Source organism: Mustela putorius, unplaced genomic scaffold (genome assembly GCF_011764305.1).
Source record: "Mustela putorius furo isolate JIRA1106 unplaced genomic scaffold, ASM1176430v1.1 tig00003834_pilon_pilon_pilon, whole genome shotgun sequence".
NCBI classification, from domain to species: domain Eukaryota; kingdom Metazoa; phylum Chordata; class Mammalia; order Carnivora; family Mustelidae; genus Mustela; species Mustela putorius.
The window spans coordinates 48,151,605-48,171,096 of record NW_025421987.1 but is presented as its reverse complement, the minus strand read 5'-3'; the positions used below and the strand labels follow the sequence as shown (position 1 = coordinate 48,171,096).

Genomic DNA, 19,492 nt, shown 5'->3' with positions numbered 1-19,492 from the left:
TGATTCCCATAGCCATAACAAACACAGTGGGTTACAGCAGTCAGCATTTCTGGGGCGGGTGGGGGGGGCCAGAGGAAGGTTGCGAGAAAGTTTTGTCTTCCAAAAGAGCATCAGGGCACGCATGCTCCTGAATTTGCTGAGTGGCCAGAGAAGGTACACTGAGAATACAGGAAAGTTAGAGTGGCCTCAAGGACAACGAAGGCCCAGAGAAACAAATGTGATGATGAGGAAGGTCTGCTCTCGGGTGATCTTAGAAACCCGATGCCCACTATGAAAACACCCACTTTCTGAGCAAGTGTCTCATTCCTACAGAGATTGGTCATTCCTGTGTTAGGACCCTCACAATGTAAATGTTCCACTGCAGTCATGCTGTCTGGAGACAATGAGCACTGCCCCCTGGACACCCTGCCTTGGGCGCTGCTCCAAGAAGGGAAGGAAATCTTCTGAGAGAAACTTCGCAATATCTGTCTCAGGGCTCCAACAGCCAGCAGAAGAAATATTATGAATTCTGCAGGGTATGTGGTGGGTGTTCTGTGAGTAAATTGACTTGGGGATGTTTGAAATATATTTCTAAGACTTATAAAGCTCCTTAAGGGACTCAGTGAAAGAAAAAAAATAATGTTAACTAATATTTACTGAGTGCTTATTATGTGCCTGAAACTGTGCTAAAAATTGTATCTATTTTCATCCCACTCAATCCTCTTCCCTATGAGGTCACTATTATAAGCTATTTCCATTTTAGGGATGACAAAAATGAGGCTCGAAGAGCTTAGGAAATTTGTCCACTCATAGATAATAAGTAGCAAAGCTATGATTCACACCTAGCCTGTCTTTTTAACTACTACCAAAAAAAATTTTTAATAAATAGAAGACTTGGGATTTTTCAGAAGAAGAAAGAAACTATAAGCTGAATTATTTAAAAAATAATTCAATTTTTAAAATTATTGAAATTTCAACCCCCGGTACCTCAAAATGTAACCCAATTTGGAAATGGGTTCACTGTAGATGCAATTAAGGTGAAGTCATACTGGAATGGGTGGCTCCCTGATCCAGTATCACTGGTTTGCTTATGAGAAGACTTTGGTCCTGTGAAGACACAGGGAAAACAGTATGGGATGGTGGAAGTAGAGGTTGGAGTAATGCACTACGAGCCAAGGAAAACACGGAATTGCTGACTCTCACCGGAAGCTAGGAGAGATGCATGGGCCAAGCCCTCAGAAGAAGCAACCCTGCCAACAACTTGATCTCAGACTTCTAGCCTCCAGGACTATGAAACAAAAAATTCCTGTTGTTTGAAGCCACCCAGTTCGTGGTACTTTGTTATGGCAGTCCTGAGACACAAATACACTAGGTAATTGCAATATCTAAGTAGTTACCTAACCAGAGCTAACATAACACCATGTGCCTCCTTAGGAATGAGAAAGTCGAGAACATAAAGAGTTGGAGATTTCTGCTCAAACTCTGTAGCAGTCACAGCAGCCAGAACCTTAGCCATCTATGTTTGTTGTCTGCTATATCCCACCCCATGAAAGTACCGAAGGTAGTTTCCACTTTAAATTCATGCTCTGGGAGTCCTGACCCCCAGGCTCCACACTGCAGTTACCGATACAGAAAGGATTGTTTTGTCTTCCCCCAGAGGTAGAAGATGTGCATCCCTCATGGAATCCCTGCCCATACCCACAGGGAGCTCAGTCCCCCCCAGGCACGCACTCTTCTGGGAGTGGAGGGGAAGGGTCTGGTCCCCTGGCGTACTGAGTGAGCCAGAGAGGGCTTGGGCAGGGCTGACCACCTGTGTGTTAAATGTGAATTCTGGGGTAGCCAGCTGAGGCTCCAGCATTCATAAGACTACATCCAATCAGTGTTGGAGGAAGAAATCAAATAGAAATTTCCCTCCAAACCAGAGCGGAGACTTGGAATGTTGGAGCAGAGTTACTTCTCAAAGCCCAGTTCTCCAACACACTCCAGGGAGGGAACTTATAATGGTCTGTTGTCAAATCACTGTGAGCTCTCAGAGTGTGTCTGGCAGTTCCTATAATCAGAGGCCACCAAAAGCCAAGACGCACTCCATGTGAGTAGCAGCAGCAATTTTCTCCAGAACTGTTTTCTCTCAAAACAACTTGAGCCAAATGTAGCATTCCATATGGCACAAGTGGATCTCAACTGCATGTGATAGGCAGCAAAAATTCCTGGAAATCTGTTGATCGCCTGTGTCCAGAGGGACAAATCTTGAGGACACAATAGTAGGAGGAGAAGCTGTAGTAGTAAGAGCAAAGGTGATATTATCATTTTCATTGTTATTATTGTTGTACTGTGCAGCTCAAAGATGGGGCACCTCCACACCCAGAATCCTTCAAGAAACCAGATGCCGTACTTCTCTGCATCATTTAGACCAGTGGTTTTTCAGGCAACTGGTAAAATGCAGATTACTAGAACTCCCATCCAAGAGGGTCAGGTTTTGGAGCCTGGGAATCTGCATTTTAACAAGCAAACCAGGAAATTCTGGTGCAGATGCTCAGGTGACCATGCTTGGAGAAACCCTAGGTTTAGACGATCTACTCTGTTAAGATCTGAGGCTGTGGATCAGATGAACTCTCAGGTTTCCTCCAGCCTCATGATTCCAACATTCCCTCCTTGTTTATCTGATGCCCACTTGTCCTACTTACGTTGGTTGCTTTGGTATCCTGCCACTGTCATCTTTCCTTTAACCTTTCCAACAAATTCCATGCCCTTTCTCTGTCTCTGGCTTGTCTGTCTGGAAACAAGGAGCCCAATAGAATTATCTTAACATTTGATAGGTAGGGCTCAGAGATATCATTGACAAAACCAACTCCCAGTACAAATAGGGTAGCAAGTACACCACTTTTTATCAGCCTTTAGTCTGCCCTCATCCTTAATACTTAATCGCTCCTGACCAGAGTTTCCTAGCTTGGGACCTCTAGGGGAGCATGGATGTACTTGAAGGCATCTAAGAAGTCTCTGAAAGGTCATGTGAAATTGCATGCAAATGATGAGTATATGGGCAATTTTTCAGAGCACCCATTCCAAGGCCAGGGAAGGTGAAGAAGCACTTCTCTATTCTGGGAAGGTGACAGTGACATCAACAGCAATCTTTCAGTCTCTCCAAATCCCTATATTTAAAAAAGGCAAATAATAATAGACAATAATAAAATAATAATAGATAATAATAAAACCAAAATCCATGGACATGTTTAAAAAAAACTAGGGGCTAGTTTTCTCACAAACTCCAAATTATAAGTTAATAGAGACAAACTGCCATCAACATAAGTGGCCAGGAAGGGAGAAAAAGGAAGCAATAGGGCAGTATCTGATGGACCTGAAAACAGGAGTATTCCTAAGTAGTCAGTAGTATTTCCTGAAAAGGGTAGGTGGGCTAATCTGATAAACATCTCTGAAACTTGAGTTGGAGCAGGGAATGAGGAGTATTGCCCTCTCTACTAAGAGTCAATGAAAGGTCCAAGTAAGAAAGACTGAAGGGCTGGAGCTGTTGAGACCTTTAGAATGGATCCACCAGGGCTTCCTATCAGGTCAAGGTCCTGCACCCAGGAGTAGTTACCTGGAGTGGAATCCAAATTGAGCTGGACAAAGATAGTAATAAAGGAAAGACAAGGTCCAGATATGCTGAGGAGGAGAACAGCTCAGGAAAGCCCAGTATGCAAGTCACCATGCTTATCACTGTACAAAAACAAGGGAAGAGGGAATCGTATGAGATTGAAAAAAAAAAAAAAAAAAAAAAAAGCTTTCCTGAACACTGCCTCCTTCAATCAGTATAAGAAAACTAATTTTACACTGAAAACAAAACAAAACCAGAAAAAGACAAAAGTCAAATCTCATAGAGAGTTATTGAAAGAAAAAAAGAGGATAAAGAGCAAAATAACATCACTACAGTGAACGTATGCCAGAAGTAGGTCAAAAGTATAATATATTACAATAAAACAATTAAAACATTACAAAAATGATGGCATAAATCAGAAGTAGAAAAAACTCTGAAAATAATTTGAAATGAAGAAAAAGACTCATACCAGAAATAAATAGTAAATTAGAAGAAATAAAAAAGCAAATAAACACAGTGAATAATACCTTAAAAGAAGCAGCAGATAAAAAGAAAGAAAAAAGTTTTAAATCAGAAAGAAATGAATAAAAGATAAAAAAGGATTCGAGGGAAAGTGACAAATATTGAAAACAGGCTAAGATCAGACTTCCAGAAAATAGGAGTCCCTGAAGAAAAAAAGCAAAGCAAGGAAATAGACACATTTAGGACATTTGCAACTATACACTGGAAGAACACACCATGTACCTGAGACTATCAACTTAGGACAACCAACATCAGAAAAACTTTAGTGAAATTAATAAACTTTAAAGAAAAGTCCTTTTGGCATCTAAGGGAAAAAGCCCATGTGATTTAGAAAGGAAAGAAAGTTACATTTTCGTTATACTTTTCAAGAGCAACTAATTATGTCAAAATAAACTAGAAATGGATGTAAAATAATCAAATAAAGAAAGTAGAAGCCAATAATTTTATTTCCAGAAAAATAGACTTTCAAAGTATAAAGGGCACAAATTGTTATCAATCTGCAAGGATTCAAGAATTTTTCCATGAATCCTTCCTGAGCAGTCTACTAAAGAACAAGCTTCAGACAATCAAAATGACTGAAAAAGCATTGACATAAGGCTGGAGGGTTAGTATTAAATACACATTTACCCAGGGAGCCTGGACTAAACAAGAGCTAAGAGAGAGGGTGCAGAACGTAATGTCTATATGATCTGACAATGTAAATACAGTATAACTACATATAGTTGTGCAATAGGGTTTTTTTTAATGGAAGTTAGAATATAAGGAGGATATGTAAAAGTTTTTTAATATATTATGTAACTTTTTGTGGTGGTACTATCAGTATTATCATTACTATTACTATTATTATTATTCTGAGAATACTATATATTTAATAAAGGATAAAACAAATGAGTACTTATAGACTATTCCAATTCTATTATTCCTTATGTCCTTGAGAATCCAAAATTCTTGAACTTGAATTGGAAGTATCCATAGTAACTCAGGAGATACATAACTAGTGGCATGATGAAGCTGGTCTGCACTAGCTGGTGAGAACAGATTGTACACATCTCGTCCCAACTCCATGTTCAGTGACTTCATGTTGATCTATCGAAATCAACCATAATGAGAGTGTTTATACCATGGAAACTGGGAAGTGCTACAAATTCAGCTTTAAAAAAAAGACTCAGTTGTTGAACATTTACCAGTGGGTATCGCCACTCTTGGCATCCAGAGTTCACTGTTAAAACACCACTTCTCACTAAAAGAAATCAGAGAATTTTGGAGAAATGGTTGGTTTGAGGTCTGAAACAGGCAGTGTTCAACATGAGCCTAGAACAAGTTGTCATACAGATGACAGAGAAGCTATCAAAGATACTGACATCATGTCAATAACACTCAAGAGCCAAACTTGAAAGACTCCCACTGACCACAGATGGGTCAGTTTGAGCTTCAACAATGATAATAATTACAATCAAATTCATTTAAATTTGTTGCCCTTTAATGATATTTAAACAAAGAATCAATCATTTTCAGAGGATGATAACAAATCAGCTGGAAAACTGGTAAATGGATGGAATAAATCAAGTATTTATCTTGTCTTTCTTATATTGACTATGCCACTAAATATCCCAAGAGAATAAATGAAAATCTCTTTATAAAAGCATTCTACCTAATAAATTCATATGTACAAATAACATAGTAATACTATAATAATATAATACATAATAATATGATTAGTATGTTATATAAATAATTAGAGCTTCACTATTTGCTGTCCCCAGTGAGCAAAAAGTTATAGGTATTACACGCTTGTGGCTGCTCAGATCACACAAAAAGGCACAACGAGAGATAACGTACCTTCCTTAGTCTTGCTAGAGTCTTGAAGAGAAGGTGAATCAGATCTAATCTCTGGAGGCAACTGGCAGTTTACAGGAAATACCAAGGGCAGGGGACCATGCTGGGCTGCACAGGAGAGCTTGGGATCAGCAAGGTTCAGACGATAGGAAACTCCACAGTCAAATGGCCCACATTCTACAACAGGTAAATTGTAAAGAAATTAAAAGGGTGGAGGAGGAATCTACAGATTAAAAGGCATAACACATTTTTAAAAAGCAGGCAGGTTCGGTCTTGAGCAATAAAACTATAATAGAAACTCAAGGAAGTGATTACAAATCAGGATAGTAGCTCCTTGTGGAGAGGGTGGAGCCTGCATTAGGACAAGACACTTAGAAGGGGCTTTGGGGCTGGGAAACAAAGTTCTGTTTCCTGGTCTGGGTGATTTTCTTGCTTTGTAATGATCCACTAGTCTGTACATTGGACTGGTGAGGTTTGATGTATGCCTTTTTCATTCTACAGTATGAATATTTTGTTAAATAATAATTGAGTTCTTGCCCTCAAGGAGCTTAGAGGAAGGTGGGGATGTAAACAAGTAGCTTCTAGACAGGTGACAAATGCTACCAGATATATACATACACATCGCTACAGAACAGCCAGGGAGCTGAAGCAGCTCAGCCTGGCGGGTCTGAGAAGCCTGGGGGTGGGGGGGTGGGGGGGGAGACACACACTAGCTTGGCCTTGAAAGGAGGGCCCTTCACCAAATCGGCATAAGAGTAGCAGAGCTCAGAGACGAGGCTAAAGGGATAGCTGTCGCTCCGTGCTGGCTTCCTCCAGGCAGTTCCGCTTACCCACCAGGTGTTAATTCTGGCATTTGCTGCTCCCTTTCTGCCCCAGCAGTTGTCGAGAGTAGTTTCCTTTAAGATGGTGAAGGTTAGGATTGTCAAATGAAGAAGCATATGTCCATCTGCGTATGTGAACAGAGGGTTTCTGCCTTCTCCTTATTTTTAAACCATAACTTCATGGATCGCCTAGGAGGAGGTGCCATCTTGATAGGCTCGTTCTTGAAATAGAGTGGCTGCTGCAAAGGCAGGATCTTATTCCTACGTTCTCTGCAAGCGCCTGGTGCAAATTTGGAAGTCCACCCTCGAAGCAGAGGGAACAGAGGGATAAAACAGCTCAAAGAAGAAGCCTTCTTGTTTGGACTCTTAAAGCCTTCCTCCAACCTGAACCCTAAGCCCCAGCTCCACAGCATGGCTCTGCACAGATCTACCCAAAATGGCAAGAGAGTGAGTGTTCAATTATGAAATCTGATCTATGCACAGGGATGAGGGAAAACATACTCAATTTACTTGGCCACATTTCCTGAGAAACAAAGCAGAAGGAGTGTGATTTGTGTATTGGAATTGAAGCGTGAGAGGTGCGTGAAATGTGGTGTGTCCTCTGCTAGTTTTGTCCAAGGATGCTGTGTAAACAATAGTGTGGGGACTCAGCAAGTCAACAGCAAGTGGGACCCCTGGTTTTCTGCAGGAATGTATGGGCTTGGAGGGCAAGGCTGGCTTCCACTACAGGATGTACTTATTCTTCTCCACCCACCTGCCATTGATCCCTGACCATCTGGTGCCAAGCCAGTACTGAAAGCTAAATGCACCCTGGAAAAGCAGGTAAGAGGAGATTAGAAGAGGGGCACCTATGTGTTTCAGTCAGTTAAGGAGCCCAGCTCCTAGTTTCAGCTCAGGTCAGGATCTCAGGCTCCTAAAATCAAGCCCTATATCAGGCTCCATGCTCAGCAGGGAGTCTACTTAAGATTCTCATTCTCTCTCTTTGCCCCTCCCACACGCTTTCTCTCTCAAATAAATAAATAAATCTTTAAAAGAAAATAAAAAGAAGAGAGTTGAAAAGCCATCTGTTCACACATTCCTTGATCTGCAAAATGGGACTATAATTCTCACTTACAGTTGTGAGGAGAAAACAAGACATATAGAAATGCTTTATAAATGGAAGAGTCTGGGGTATATTCTTGAAAAGCCTATACAGAGATAAATACACTTTTGTTCTTTGCACAGCCATGCAGTGATGAGTACATTATCCAAATAACAAGACCGTGTATCAAGCTTATACATACAAACACATGCAAACGCTTCCAGTAGGCACGGTCTTCCTACACAAGCCCAGACACGATGCTTCATTAATTCACTCAGGTGTAACATCATCAAGGCTTCATCATTTTGAACCAACTATCTGGCCCATCCCCCAGACAAGATGGAACATTTGGCAGCATCCATTACATTAGACAGACGTGGGTTCAGGGCCAAATGGGCTTACCTTATACCTCCCCTCACCCTAAACATGATGCCTTTGTGAACATAAGAGACCATGTTCTTTTTCTTCCTATTTAAAATTTTTGAATCTCCTGTGTTGGGCACCACTCCATAGAGAGAGCATCGTGTTCCATCCTTGCCTAATCACTAGTCACCTGGCGGGCCGAAAATACAGACTCTCTGTAAAAGACAGAGTCACAGGCTACTTCCTAGACCTACCAAATCAGAATCTCCAGCGGAGGACTTGGAAATCTGAATTTTTAATAAATGTCCAAGATGATCTTCATGACGAAGCAAGTTTAGAAAAGCCAAAATAGAACATAGCTCTTCAGGGGCACCTGGGTGGCTCAGTGCGTTAAGCAGCTGCCTTCAGCTAAGGTCATGATCCCAGGGTCCCAGGATCGAGTCTCTCATCAGAATCCCTGCTCAGTGGAGAGCCTGCTTCTCCCTCTCCCTGCCACTTTGCCTAATTGCGCTCTCTCTCTCTCTCTCTGTCAAATAAGTAAATAAAATCTTAAAAAAAAAAAAAAAGGAAAGAAAGAAAGAAAAAAGAAGAAGAAAAAAAAAGAACATAGCTCTTTAGGGCTCACAGAGATTTTTAAAGAGGGTCAGAGTGAGGGCGCGTGTTCATCTGCCCAAGCTGCCATAACAACATAGCATAGACCAGGTGGTTTACACAACGGATGTTGATTTCCTCCCCGTTCCAGAGGCTGGAAGTCTGAGATCAGGGTGCTGATATGACTGGGTTCTGGTGAGAACTCTCCTCTGGGCTTGAAGAGGGTTCATCTCCCTGTATGCTCACTTGACTTCTTTGTAGACATGTGGAGAGAGAGCAAACAAACTCTGGTATCTCTTCCTATAAGAGCAGTAATCCCATCATGGGACCCCCTCCATGATCTCTTCTAACCCTAATTACCTCCCAAGTCTCCCCCCCACCAAAATACAATCACACTGGAGGTTAGGGCTTCAACTTATGAATTGGGGAAGAATCCAAACAGTTCAGCCCATCGTAGGGGCAATGGGGCTTAGTCCCCTTGAAGGGACAGACATTCATTTGTCGAGCTAGATCTTTACTTGGGGTTTTTGCATCTCTCCAGTCTATGTCGTAGGAAGCATAGATGTGAGCAAGCTGTGTACTCATCAGTTTTGGCAACTTACAATGGGTAAAACATGAAAAAACAATTAAAACAAAAACTAACCAACAAAAGAGAGGAAGAAATCAAACATAACCAGGAGTTTTGGACGTTAGTTCAGTTAAGCACTAAATTTAACTCTGGACCTTCTGATAACTCAGGCCAAAGGAGAAAATGGCATCTGTTAAGTCTTCCTTATTGCATGCCTGTTAAACTCTGGGTAGAGATCTAGCTTTTGCTTACATCTCCTGAACCAAACTGCTATTCCCAAAGCTATGCCCTTTGGATGAGAAAAAATCATTGTTTTTTTTCCCCCAGAGCTTCACATTTCATCTCGATACATTTCTAGCTTATTAGAGAAGCAAAACTAGCTGCACCAAAAATACCCAATGGGAACTATCCCTCCCCAAACATATACTAGAACCTGATGAAAAAAATAACACATTTTGCAAAATCAGCAGTTGGGGTTTTTGTTGGTTTTGGTTTGGGGTTTTTTTTTGTTTTTTGTTTTTGGGGGGGGTTTTTTGTACATCAAAAGAGTTTTCTTACTCTTTAATAATTTAGGTAACCCTGGAGATCTGGCCACTTTCCAGACATTGCTCAGCAATAAAAGACTCTGAAAATAACTGATTCCTCAATTCCAAATCAGATGTCCAATCAGACAAGACCTGTTTGTTACTCAGTATCCCCGTAGCAGAAGAAAGATGCCCCATGTGATGGAAACGTCCTTGATCCCAGGCCCAGCTCTGCCATTAACTGTCTGGGTGGATTCCAGTGAGCAATTCTTTTCCTCTCTCTGAGTCTATTGTCTTCACTAATTCAGCAACTATTTCTTGAACATCTAAAATGTGCCAAACATTATACCCAGGTGAATGGATCTTCTCAAGGAGATCACAGTCTGGAGACAAGAGAGCTTTCCATTCTAAATGTAATTGTCCATTTCCTCATGCAGATGCCTCATTAGTTTGGAATATAAAACAAAAAACAAAACATGATTTTGAAGGAACATATGGAGGAACAAATGAATGAGTTAAACACAAGATTATTTTTTAACCACTTTATTTCATGCCATTCCCACTCTTTTCATGGTCCCCTCAGTCTAATAACTTAGGCCCAAGAGATCAATATTCAACTCAACCTTTCTTAGCCATTTATCCTCAGAAAAATCTTATTAGTTGGCTATAATCTGTCCCCTTTGTCTTTTCTTGTCAAATTACTCAGAATCTACTTCCCTCATTCATATTTTCTGTATCAGAAATTCAAAAACATCCACTGAGTACATAATATATGGCAAGCACGGGCAAACCAAGAAATTCGGCATAGATTCTGTGCCACATCTGCCATGGCTCTTCGTGGCACTTGGCAAATCCCACTTATGCCACACGGAGTATGCCTCAGGCCTTTGCCTCACAGCTACTGAGACAGCAGTGCAGCCAAAATGGCACCGTGAGTTTCCTAGAAGAGTCCTACATCAACAAAGTCTGCCCACCTCTCACTTACTACCTCATGCTAGCTGCCCATACAACAAGTTTTAACCCAAATACTACTTTTGGTGTAGGCGCCTTCAATTTCCCACCTGCGACCTAGCCCGTGAGTCCCAAGGCCACACCAAATGCCCAGTGTGCCATTTCCTCATCCCTACCCTCGGTCTCATTTCCCTGTTATTATCCAAACAACAATTGAGACATCAATTTCTCAGAAGTATTTCCTAGAGAATAAATCTTTAAAATAAATAAAAAGCATTTGAATAACACATAGAGTTTAAAACCATTTTTAAATAATGTGATTTCCCATCAACATTCACAGCAATATTTGAAGCTCAGAGGGGCAAGGCCACAGGTCATGCGGTCAGTAAAGGGGCAGAGTTGCCAGTTAGACTGAAGCGTTCCAAGCCAAAAACCTGTCCAGAAGAGGCCCACAGTACCCCATTTGGTCCAGGCCCCACATTCATAAAAAGCTACACATTTCATCGTTAAGTGTTAGCTCTAATAACATTACACACAGAGTCAAAGAGATACCTCATCAGGATTAAAAGAAAAATATGTTTCTTACACAATTCTAAATTTGCGCTTTACCTTTGTAATATTACTGTGGCATTTTGGCATTTTAATTTGGTGATATTCTGAGAACCTCAAACACTGGAAGTTGCCCAGGCCTCCCTCTGAAACAATTAGAGCCTTGAAGAACTTCTTCATTTTTTTTTTTAATATGATGTCTCTAGAAATGTAGCTTACCTACTGTCGCGTCTCCATCTTGAAACAAAATTGGCTGATTCTCCTTGGTTTACACTACAATTGTACATGTATGTCACCCACCTCACCTCCCAGGAAAAGTTTTTTCCCACTGACCCACACACACCATAAACCCTAATTAGACCACATGTCCTCATGAGCCCCTGCGTGAGAGGGTCTGCTTCTCGCCAGAACGGACGAGGTCTGCAAGCTTTTCTCTCCAGAGAACCAGCTGGTCGCATGCATGACTCTGCCCTGATAATTTATCTTTTGCTAGCGATGTTGGTGGTGGGTTCAAATAGCAACAGGAGCCTTTGGATTATTTAAAATCATTCTATCTCTAGGCCTCTATTCCTCCATCCGTAAAATGAAGGAAATAACAGTTTGTAATGAAAATTAATGGAAGACCATCACAGGGCTTCCGAGTCATAGATATATATGCCCCAAAGATGTTACAGGGAAGGCCAGGCTCTCAACTTTAGTATCTTCCCTGGTCCTTTGCTGGGCACGACAGCCGCCCATCTAAAGGAATTGTCAAGTTTTCCATTTGCGGCTGGAGTTATAGACTGTCTTGGGCATCTTTTCAGTCTCTCAATTGCATCATAACTGGGCTATGTTCAGGAGCATTCCCTGCTTTATTACCACTTCGGTGGTGAAGGATTTGAGGCCAGAGGCGACGAGATGCCTGGCTCTCGGGGCCTGCACCTTCCCTCTGCCCTCCCATGCTCGGAGCATCCCAGGAACAATGGAGCCGTGTCCAGCTCTCCATGCGCTCCAGTAGAGCCATCTCCAAGATCTCCTCGCATCCTCAGCACCCGGGGGTGACCTCGGATCTTCACAGGCTCACCAATGTTAACTGTTTTCCATTTTTTCCCTTTCCCTATTTATTATAGCTTTTCAGAAAGTTGATGAGGTGAAATAGTCTCCAGCCCAGGAAATAACATAAGGCTTAAAAGTTGTGTCTGATGGAATGGTGAAATAATTCCACTACTTTCTTTTGAGGAAAAAAGAAAGAAAGAAAGAAATAACAAGACAACCCAAGGCAACCTCTAGGGGTTTCACTATTGCTAGATGGGAGGGAAGCGTAACAGCTTTAGATTAACAGGGTTTCCTCTTAAGTTGTTAGAGCACTTGGGGATGAAGAGATAAGAAAGGTGCTAGACAATAGAATGAACCCGGCACCGGCTGATTTACGTACTTTGTATACAGACACGTTGATGTATGAAGTATAAAGCGACCGCGTTGAATAGTGAAAATAAACCATTTTGGAAAACAATCTATGTTCACTACCCAGTTCTAAAATGACTGAACATTTTATGAAATACCACTTGCTTCTTTGTGAAAATTACTGGTGGTTTAAGCTATGTGTGCAGTTTTAAGAAAACAAAATCCTTTCTGCTATTGTTTAAGATAATTCTTAAGAAATGCATTCTCAAACAGATGAGACATTCAGGGAGGGAGGGGAAGAGAAGAGGAACATTTACCCCTCTCTCTGATGTCGGCTGGCCCAGTCCCCATTTCTTTTTGATTAAAGGCTACCGGGAGGGCTGGAAAAGTGTGTGGAGCAAAGATTACAAACAGCAATTTTGGCAGGCCAAATTGCCTCCTGAATGAGGGAGTAGGGGATTTACAGGTGAACAGAACTGTCTCTTTCGCTGCATGCGAAGCTTTGTGCTGTGTGGGAAGCGAAATTCTAACTTCCTTTTGGCAAGTATTCCTTAACAGGCCTTGCAGATATCTGAAACCAATTTTAACCCACGCGGGTCCTCCGCTGACCACAACGTTACCTGAATGGTGTGGTCCGATTTCCAGGTTGCTCACCAGTCCTCGGGCCTACGGGGTGAGTATCTCCGCTGAGCGGGACAGGCTTGGTGCCTACTGAGGAGCCCAAGAACCTCAGGGCTATTAGTCCCCAGCCTGAGGAGGAAGCATTTAAAAATTCACAGCACCAAGAGGTATTTTTCTTTTCTTTTCAGATGCTGCTGATGTGGGCTCATTCTTTTAAAAATGCAGTTTTTTATTGTTACCAATATTTTTAACCATAAAATCAATTGAGAAAATGTAGAAGAAGTAATATGTCCCCACAAACTGCTGTGGCTTGAGGTTTTAAGTATTGGGCCTGTGCTTTATAGCTCAAGGGAGTGGATTAGAATCATTAGCAACAAACCAGGGTCAGGAATTGGAGAGGAGCAAAGTCTTGGAGTTTGGGGCACCCTTGGAGGTTGTCCAGCTGCCCACTCCCTTGCATAAACAGAGAAAAATGCATCTCAGATGTGCTCTGGACATAATAGCCTAAGGCGGCGGTTCTCCAAAGTGTGTTTCTGGACCAGCAGCCTCGGCATCACTTGGGAACTTGCTAGAAATATGAAGTATCAGCTCCCCATCCCCCACGCTCACCTCAGAACTCTGAACTTGGGGCCCAGCATCTGTGTTTCAGTGAACCTTCCAAGTGATTCTGGTACAGCCTAATGGTGGAAACAACTGACCTCGGTCACCTACCCAGGGTTCCTTCTGTGAGTAATTGTTTATGGTCTTCCCAAAGCCAGTGAAAGAAGATTGGAGATCTTAATTCTTTCCTTCAAGGAAAGCTCTGTCTGAGGAGAGGCATGTTGGCCAGATCTAGTTCGTTTCTGCCATTATCTGCTATCATGACTTCCAACCATGTTCAGCTTTGCGACACTCATCCCAGCAAACATACCGTGAGGACACACTTCTCAAATAAAATACAACAGGAACTGTTTTGAGAATTTAGTGATGGGCACGAGTGTTATAAAACCAATGCTGAGAATCATTCTGTGCACTAAGGTGCCTCCTCTAAATCCTACCTCCTCTCAACCTGGCTAGGTAACAGTTCAAGAAATCCACCAAATTTTATTTTATCTCCCTTAACCCAAGGAGGCACTCAGTGAGCACGTGCTCTCTACCAGCTTTCACATCAGGCCTGGAGGCCTCACATGGCTATGTCCCTGGGCCAGGTCTTCCATGGGAAATGCTCCCCCACACCCCCAGCCACAGAAAGGCTATGCCTGCTGCCGCAGAACCTCAGCCATGGCAAGACAGGGCCATTAAGAAGGGAAAACAAACAGTTCTTGTTTTCCTCATCATGAAGTGACTTCTCTCTCTTCCCAAATTCCAGGAACAGCTCAAAGAGGAAGATGTGGAATGCATTGTGAATCAGGATGAACTGGCCATGAGTTACCAGGAGCAAGCCACCTCACCCTGCAGCCCTCCTGCGGGCCTGGGGGTAGACCAGAAAGCTTCTCCGCAGACTCCGAGCAAGGACAACATTTACGAGGGGGACCTTGGCCTAGGAGGCTATGAACTCAAGCTTGAGCAGACCCCGGGTCAGTCCCAGCTGAACTAATGGCGGCTGGTGCAGATGTAATCCCAAGTTAGGCGGGGCTCACAGAGGACTGTGGGCCAAGCTGGGGAGACCACGTGGCCAAGAGGTTGGGCCATGCAGTAAGAGAATCGAAACTTTGTCACAAATATCCTCCGGTGCCTGAAGAAGTCAGAATTTATTATTATCTGTCTATATTATGCAACTGAATTTGAGTTTTTGACAGCAGCCATTTTTGTTAGTGAATTGGGTGGGGGCTGGGGTGGGAAGGGTGGGGAAGGGAGGAAGTCGGGAGTCTAGCTGCTGCAAGGATGGAACAGAGTGCTGGGGCCGCGGGTGTTTCTTCTCTGTCTGTAGCTCTCCAGGCCCTTCCCTCTGAATTCAGATTTTATTCCCTTCGTTAGGGAGAGTTGAGAAATCAGGAAAAAGTTTCTGAGCATAAACATGTGGGCTCCTAAGCTGCAGGAAATGCCCAGCTGTTTAGTAAATGAAATTTTTGTATTACAAAGACCTAGACTCCCACTTGCTCTTAATGACTTCAAGGCTATTTGCAAAGCCCACGCAAGGGATCGATACCACTGTTGCTGGCCTCGCAGAACCCATGCTGGGTGGTGACCCACTGTTCTCCTTGACGTTCTTTTCAAGCCGCTTCTCCTACTGAGGGAAGGGGTTGGTTACAACTGCTCTCCACCTTGATAGGACCCCTTCCAGAGAAAGCTGTTTCCTTTTCCCATATTATAATTTGTCTGAAGAATGAGCCTTCCTGTCCCTGCTTGCATCTGAATCATTTCTTGGCCCTGTGGCAGCTCCCGTGTGCATGCTGAGTAATGAGATTCTGCAGTAGAGGTTGGTCACCACATGACAGGAGCCCGTGCAGGAGTCCCGCCCCGTCCTCCAATTCCAGCTCTCACAGCTGATGAGCAGAAGCAGAAGCTAGACGAGCAGAGTTCGTGACGTGTAGACCACTGAGGAGTCAAGGACGCAGCATCAGGACTCCTCTTCCCAAAGGTGGCTCATGACCCATGACAGACAGACCAACACAATAGCTTTTAATTCAGCTGCATGACCTGTGCCTTGTAAGCCATAAAGATACCTCAAGCCTAGCTTCTCTTGAAATACAGATGTTAATATTAGGGACCAAAAGAGCAGGCTCCAGTGTTCGGTGCCTAGGCTATGATGGGTCTACTTCTGAAGGAGGTAGGAAATGATGTCTTCCTCAGGCCCAGACCTCAGAGGTAACATACGCTTTGCTAACCTGTTGTTGGGCTATTAACCATGGTGGTGTCAGGCACACTGCTATGTACATCGATTTTCTTACTTTCCAAATAGTACAGGGCACAACTTGTTTTATACTCAGTTAAGTATAATATGGTCATTCCAGGTGAATATGGCAAATGGCAAAGCATGAAGTTTTCTAACATGACTTAATCCTAATAAACTTTTGTTATAAAGTATGATTGTGTTGGCCAATGCTTTATTTAAAGACATTTTCTCTGCCCACGCCAATTGGCAGTTCGAAGCCTTTATACTTGAAATGCCAGATAAAGTGGGCACTGAGAGATAAGATAAGGGAGCTGCAAGTGTGCTGTGGCCCGGGAAGAGCCGGGGGTGCTGGCACATCAAGCCACTGAATGAACGAAAGAGAGTACCACTGGGCCTGGGGAACATGGCAGCCAGAAATGGGAGAGCGAAGTCAAGCCGAGTGGGACAGCCTCCTCCTTTCACACTTGCAGGTGACCAGAAATCATGAAGAGCTTCAAAAACAGAGGGAGGGAGTTCTGGAGGAGAAGAAAAAGGAAAGTCAAAGGATAGGGATTCATCTTGTTTCTGCCCTTATCATGTTAAAGGAAGAGATGAGAACTTGAGGGCTGTGTGTGTGTGTGTGTGTGTGTGTGTGTGTGTGTTGTGTAGAAAGGCACACCAGGGAAAGAGAAGATCCTCTCAGAACAGACAAACATTAGTGAGGGCAGGAGTGGAGAGAAGGGAGAGAAATACGACCTATGAGATGGAAATGAGAAGTATGGGGAGTGGAAGGTACCCAATCTGAAGCCAACAGCAACTCACTAAGAGGACAGGACACAACTTCCTGCCCACTGGAAAGCCCCCTTGAAAAAACTTTCCAGCTGAACATCATGAACCATTACCAAGAAGAGTACTGAGGGGCTGTTTAATCTGGGTCAGGCCACTTATCCCCCTGACTCCAGGTAGGTAAAACATTGTGAGTCTGAGGAAATTGTGCCCTCTTCAATCTGCGTGCTCTAGTTTCAAGAAGCAATCACCAGCCTCCTTCCCTCTGAATCAGCCCAAGACCCAGAGAGAGAGGCTAGCTAGTGTCCCAGTTAGCAATTCATAAAACCAAATTCCCTTTATGCTCCTGTTGTGAGGGGTAATAATTTATTATCTTAAGATTTTGTGCTTTGATTAGCAGCATGAGGACTGTGAAATTCAAACCTATTATTTACTGCCAGTTTCTAATGAATAATAAAGGCAAAGCTTTATTCAAGTCACTAATGCTTGCCCTCATTATTAGAGCTTTAAAGAGGAGCCTAATTAATTAATTGACTGATGGTTTTTCTTTGAGCTTCTTACCATGTGTACATCACATACACACACACACACACACACACATTCCACTCACTGTCAGACACCCAGCTAGCCCCTCTGTAGTGTCCCCCTGGTAGTCAGTACATGTCTGAGCAAGTCAGAAGCCTCAGTGGCCAAGTGCCATTAAGGTCTTCATTCATGAAGTTTCTAAAACGTTCTTGGAGAGCAATTTGATAATATAAATCAAAGCTAAAAATTCAAATGCCCTCTGACCCACTAATTTCATGTGCAGAACTTTTATTCTAGATATTTGAGACTATTATACATATAAAGAGTATTTACTAAAACACCTTTAATTGCCTTCCTGTTTAAATAAAACACAGCACAGCCTTTTCAGGACACAGCATCACATGTTCTGATGGAGAATGATCTCCAGGATATATTGCTAAATAAAAATAGCAAGGTGCAGAACAGAGTGCATGGTATGCTGCCATTCTGGAAGATTAAAGAAGAAATTGGTAATATAATTGCCTCTTAAGAACTGAGGGGAGACTTAATTTATCACTTCTGTACCTTTGGGGTTTTGTACGCTATAGATGAATTATTTATTCAAAAACAAATTAAATAATAATAAGAGTCCTATGAAATAACTCACTGAAGTACTGAGCTATGATAAAAAGTGGAATAAAAACCAGAAAATGTGTTATTTTCACCATGATCTCTGAGACCTTGAGAATATAAAGTGTAGCACCAATAGTGCCCGTACCTTCTGGGTTTACTCCTCTGCATTACCCAACACACATGGACGCAAACCATGTAAAAGGTCTTTAAAATTCAAAGACAAATACAACTCGGTCCCATCCGTCAAATAACTAGTAGAAGAAGACAGAAACTTTAAAAAACAGTAGATTCCTTATAAGATACCAAAACATACAGGAAAGCTATAGTGGCCAAAATTGTATGGTATTCACCCAGAAATAAGAAAAGAAATCATGGGGCTCCTGGCTGGCTCAGTCAGTTAAGCAGCTGCCTTTAGCTCAGGCCATGATCCTTGGGTCCTGGGATCCAGTCCTGCATTGCACTCCTTGCTCAATGGGAGCCTACTTCTCCCTTTGCCTCTGCCTGCCACTCTGACTGCCTATGTTCTCTCTCTCTTTCTGACAAATAAATAAATAAAATTTTGAAAAAAAAGAAAGAAAGAAAAGAAATCACAAAAATCTATTATAAACTACAGACACAGACTCATGAATATAGTTAGAAATTTCATTTATTAAAAAATGGCGTTGTAATATGGGCTGAGAATAAATGGGCTGTCATTCACCAAGTAGTGAGGACCAATGGAAACTTCTCATGACAAAGACAATAAACAAAATTTTAAGACAAACTTGGAGAAATACAGGCACACAGATATATACAGAATTTGCGTGTATGCCTATGTGTATCAGATTAAGGATTATTCTTCAAAATATACAAAGAATTTTTATCAATGTATGAGAAAAAACATTCTTTCAAATATAAAAATATAAAAAGAATATGTAGACTCTAACATAGATATCTTCTATCCAGACATTCTAGTCTATAAAAAGAAGTACTTGGTATCTATGCATAAGGAAGCATACAAAGTGATATTCATTGTGGCACTGTTACTGTAAATATTGGGGAGGAAGATACCCTCAATAGCAGAAGAGTTAACCACAATATTCTCACACTAGGGAATTCTATGCAACAACTACACTCTGTGTGGAATGGGTCCATATGCACACACTCACATGGAAATATTTCCAAGATAAATCACTAGTGAAAAAACAGTCTGGAATGATCTACAACAGACTGATAACCAAGAGGGGAATGAAATTACTAGGGCTGAATCAAGAGAGCCTTTGGTTTATCCACATTATCTTTAATTTTTATAATGATGCCACATTCATGTATGGTCAGTTCTGAGAGTGGTCCTGGCATCAAGATGGGGGAGGAGAGGGTAGGCATGGTCAAGAAAGGCTCTAAAGAAAGAGTTA

The 19,492-nt window shown here is 42.2% G+C and overlaps 1 protein-coding gene across 3 annotated transcripts in view; it reads left to right on the top strand.

The window, feature by feature from the left end:
* The window catches only part of SLC9A9 (solute carrier family 9 member A9), a 668,807-nt gene extending 652,420 nt beyond the window's left edge, over positions 1-16,387 (top strand). For 2 of the 3 annotated variants that reach the window (XM_004754464.3, XM_004754462.3), the window contains exons 15-16: positions 13,328-13,433; positions 14,730-16,387. In XM_004754464.3, coding sequence (XP_004754521.1) covers positions 13,328-13,433; positions 14,730-14,957 — 334 coding nt within the window. In that variant the 3' untranslated portion in view covers positions 14,958-16,387. The remainder of the gene's footprint in view (positions 1-13,327; positions 13,434-14,729) is intronic. The other variant, XM_045088481.1, reaches the window with a different exon arrangement.
* Positions 16,388-19,492: the final 3,105 nt, after the last annotated feature.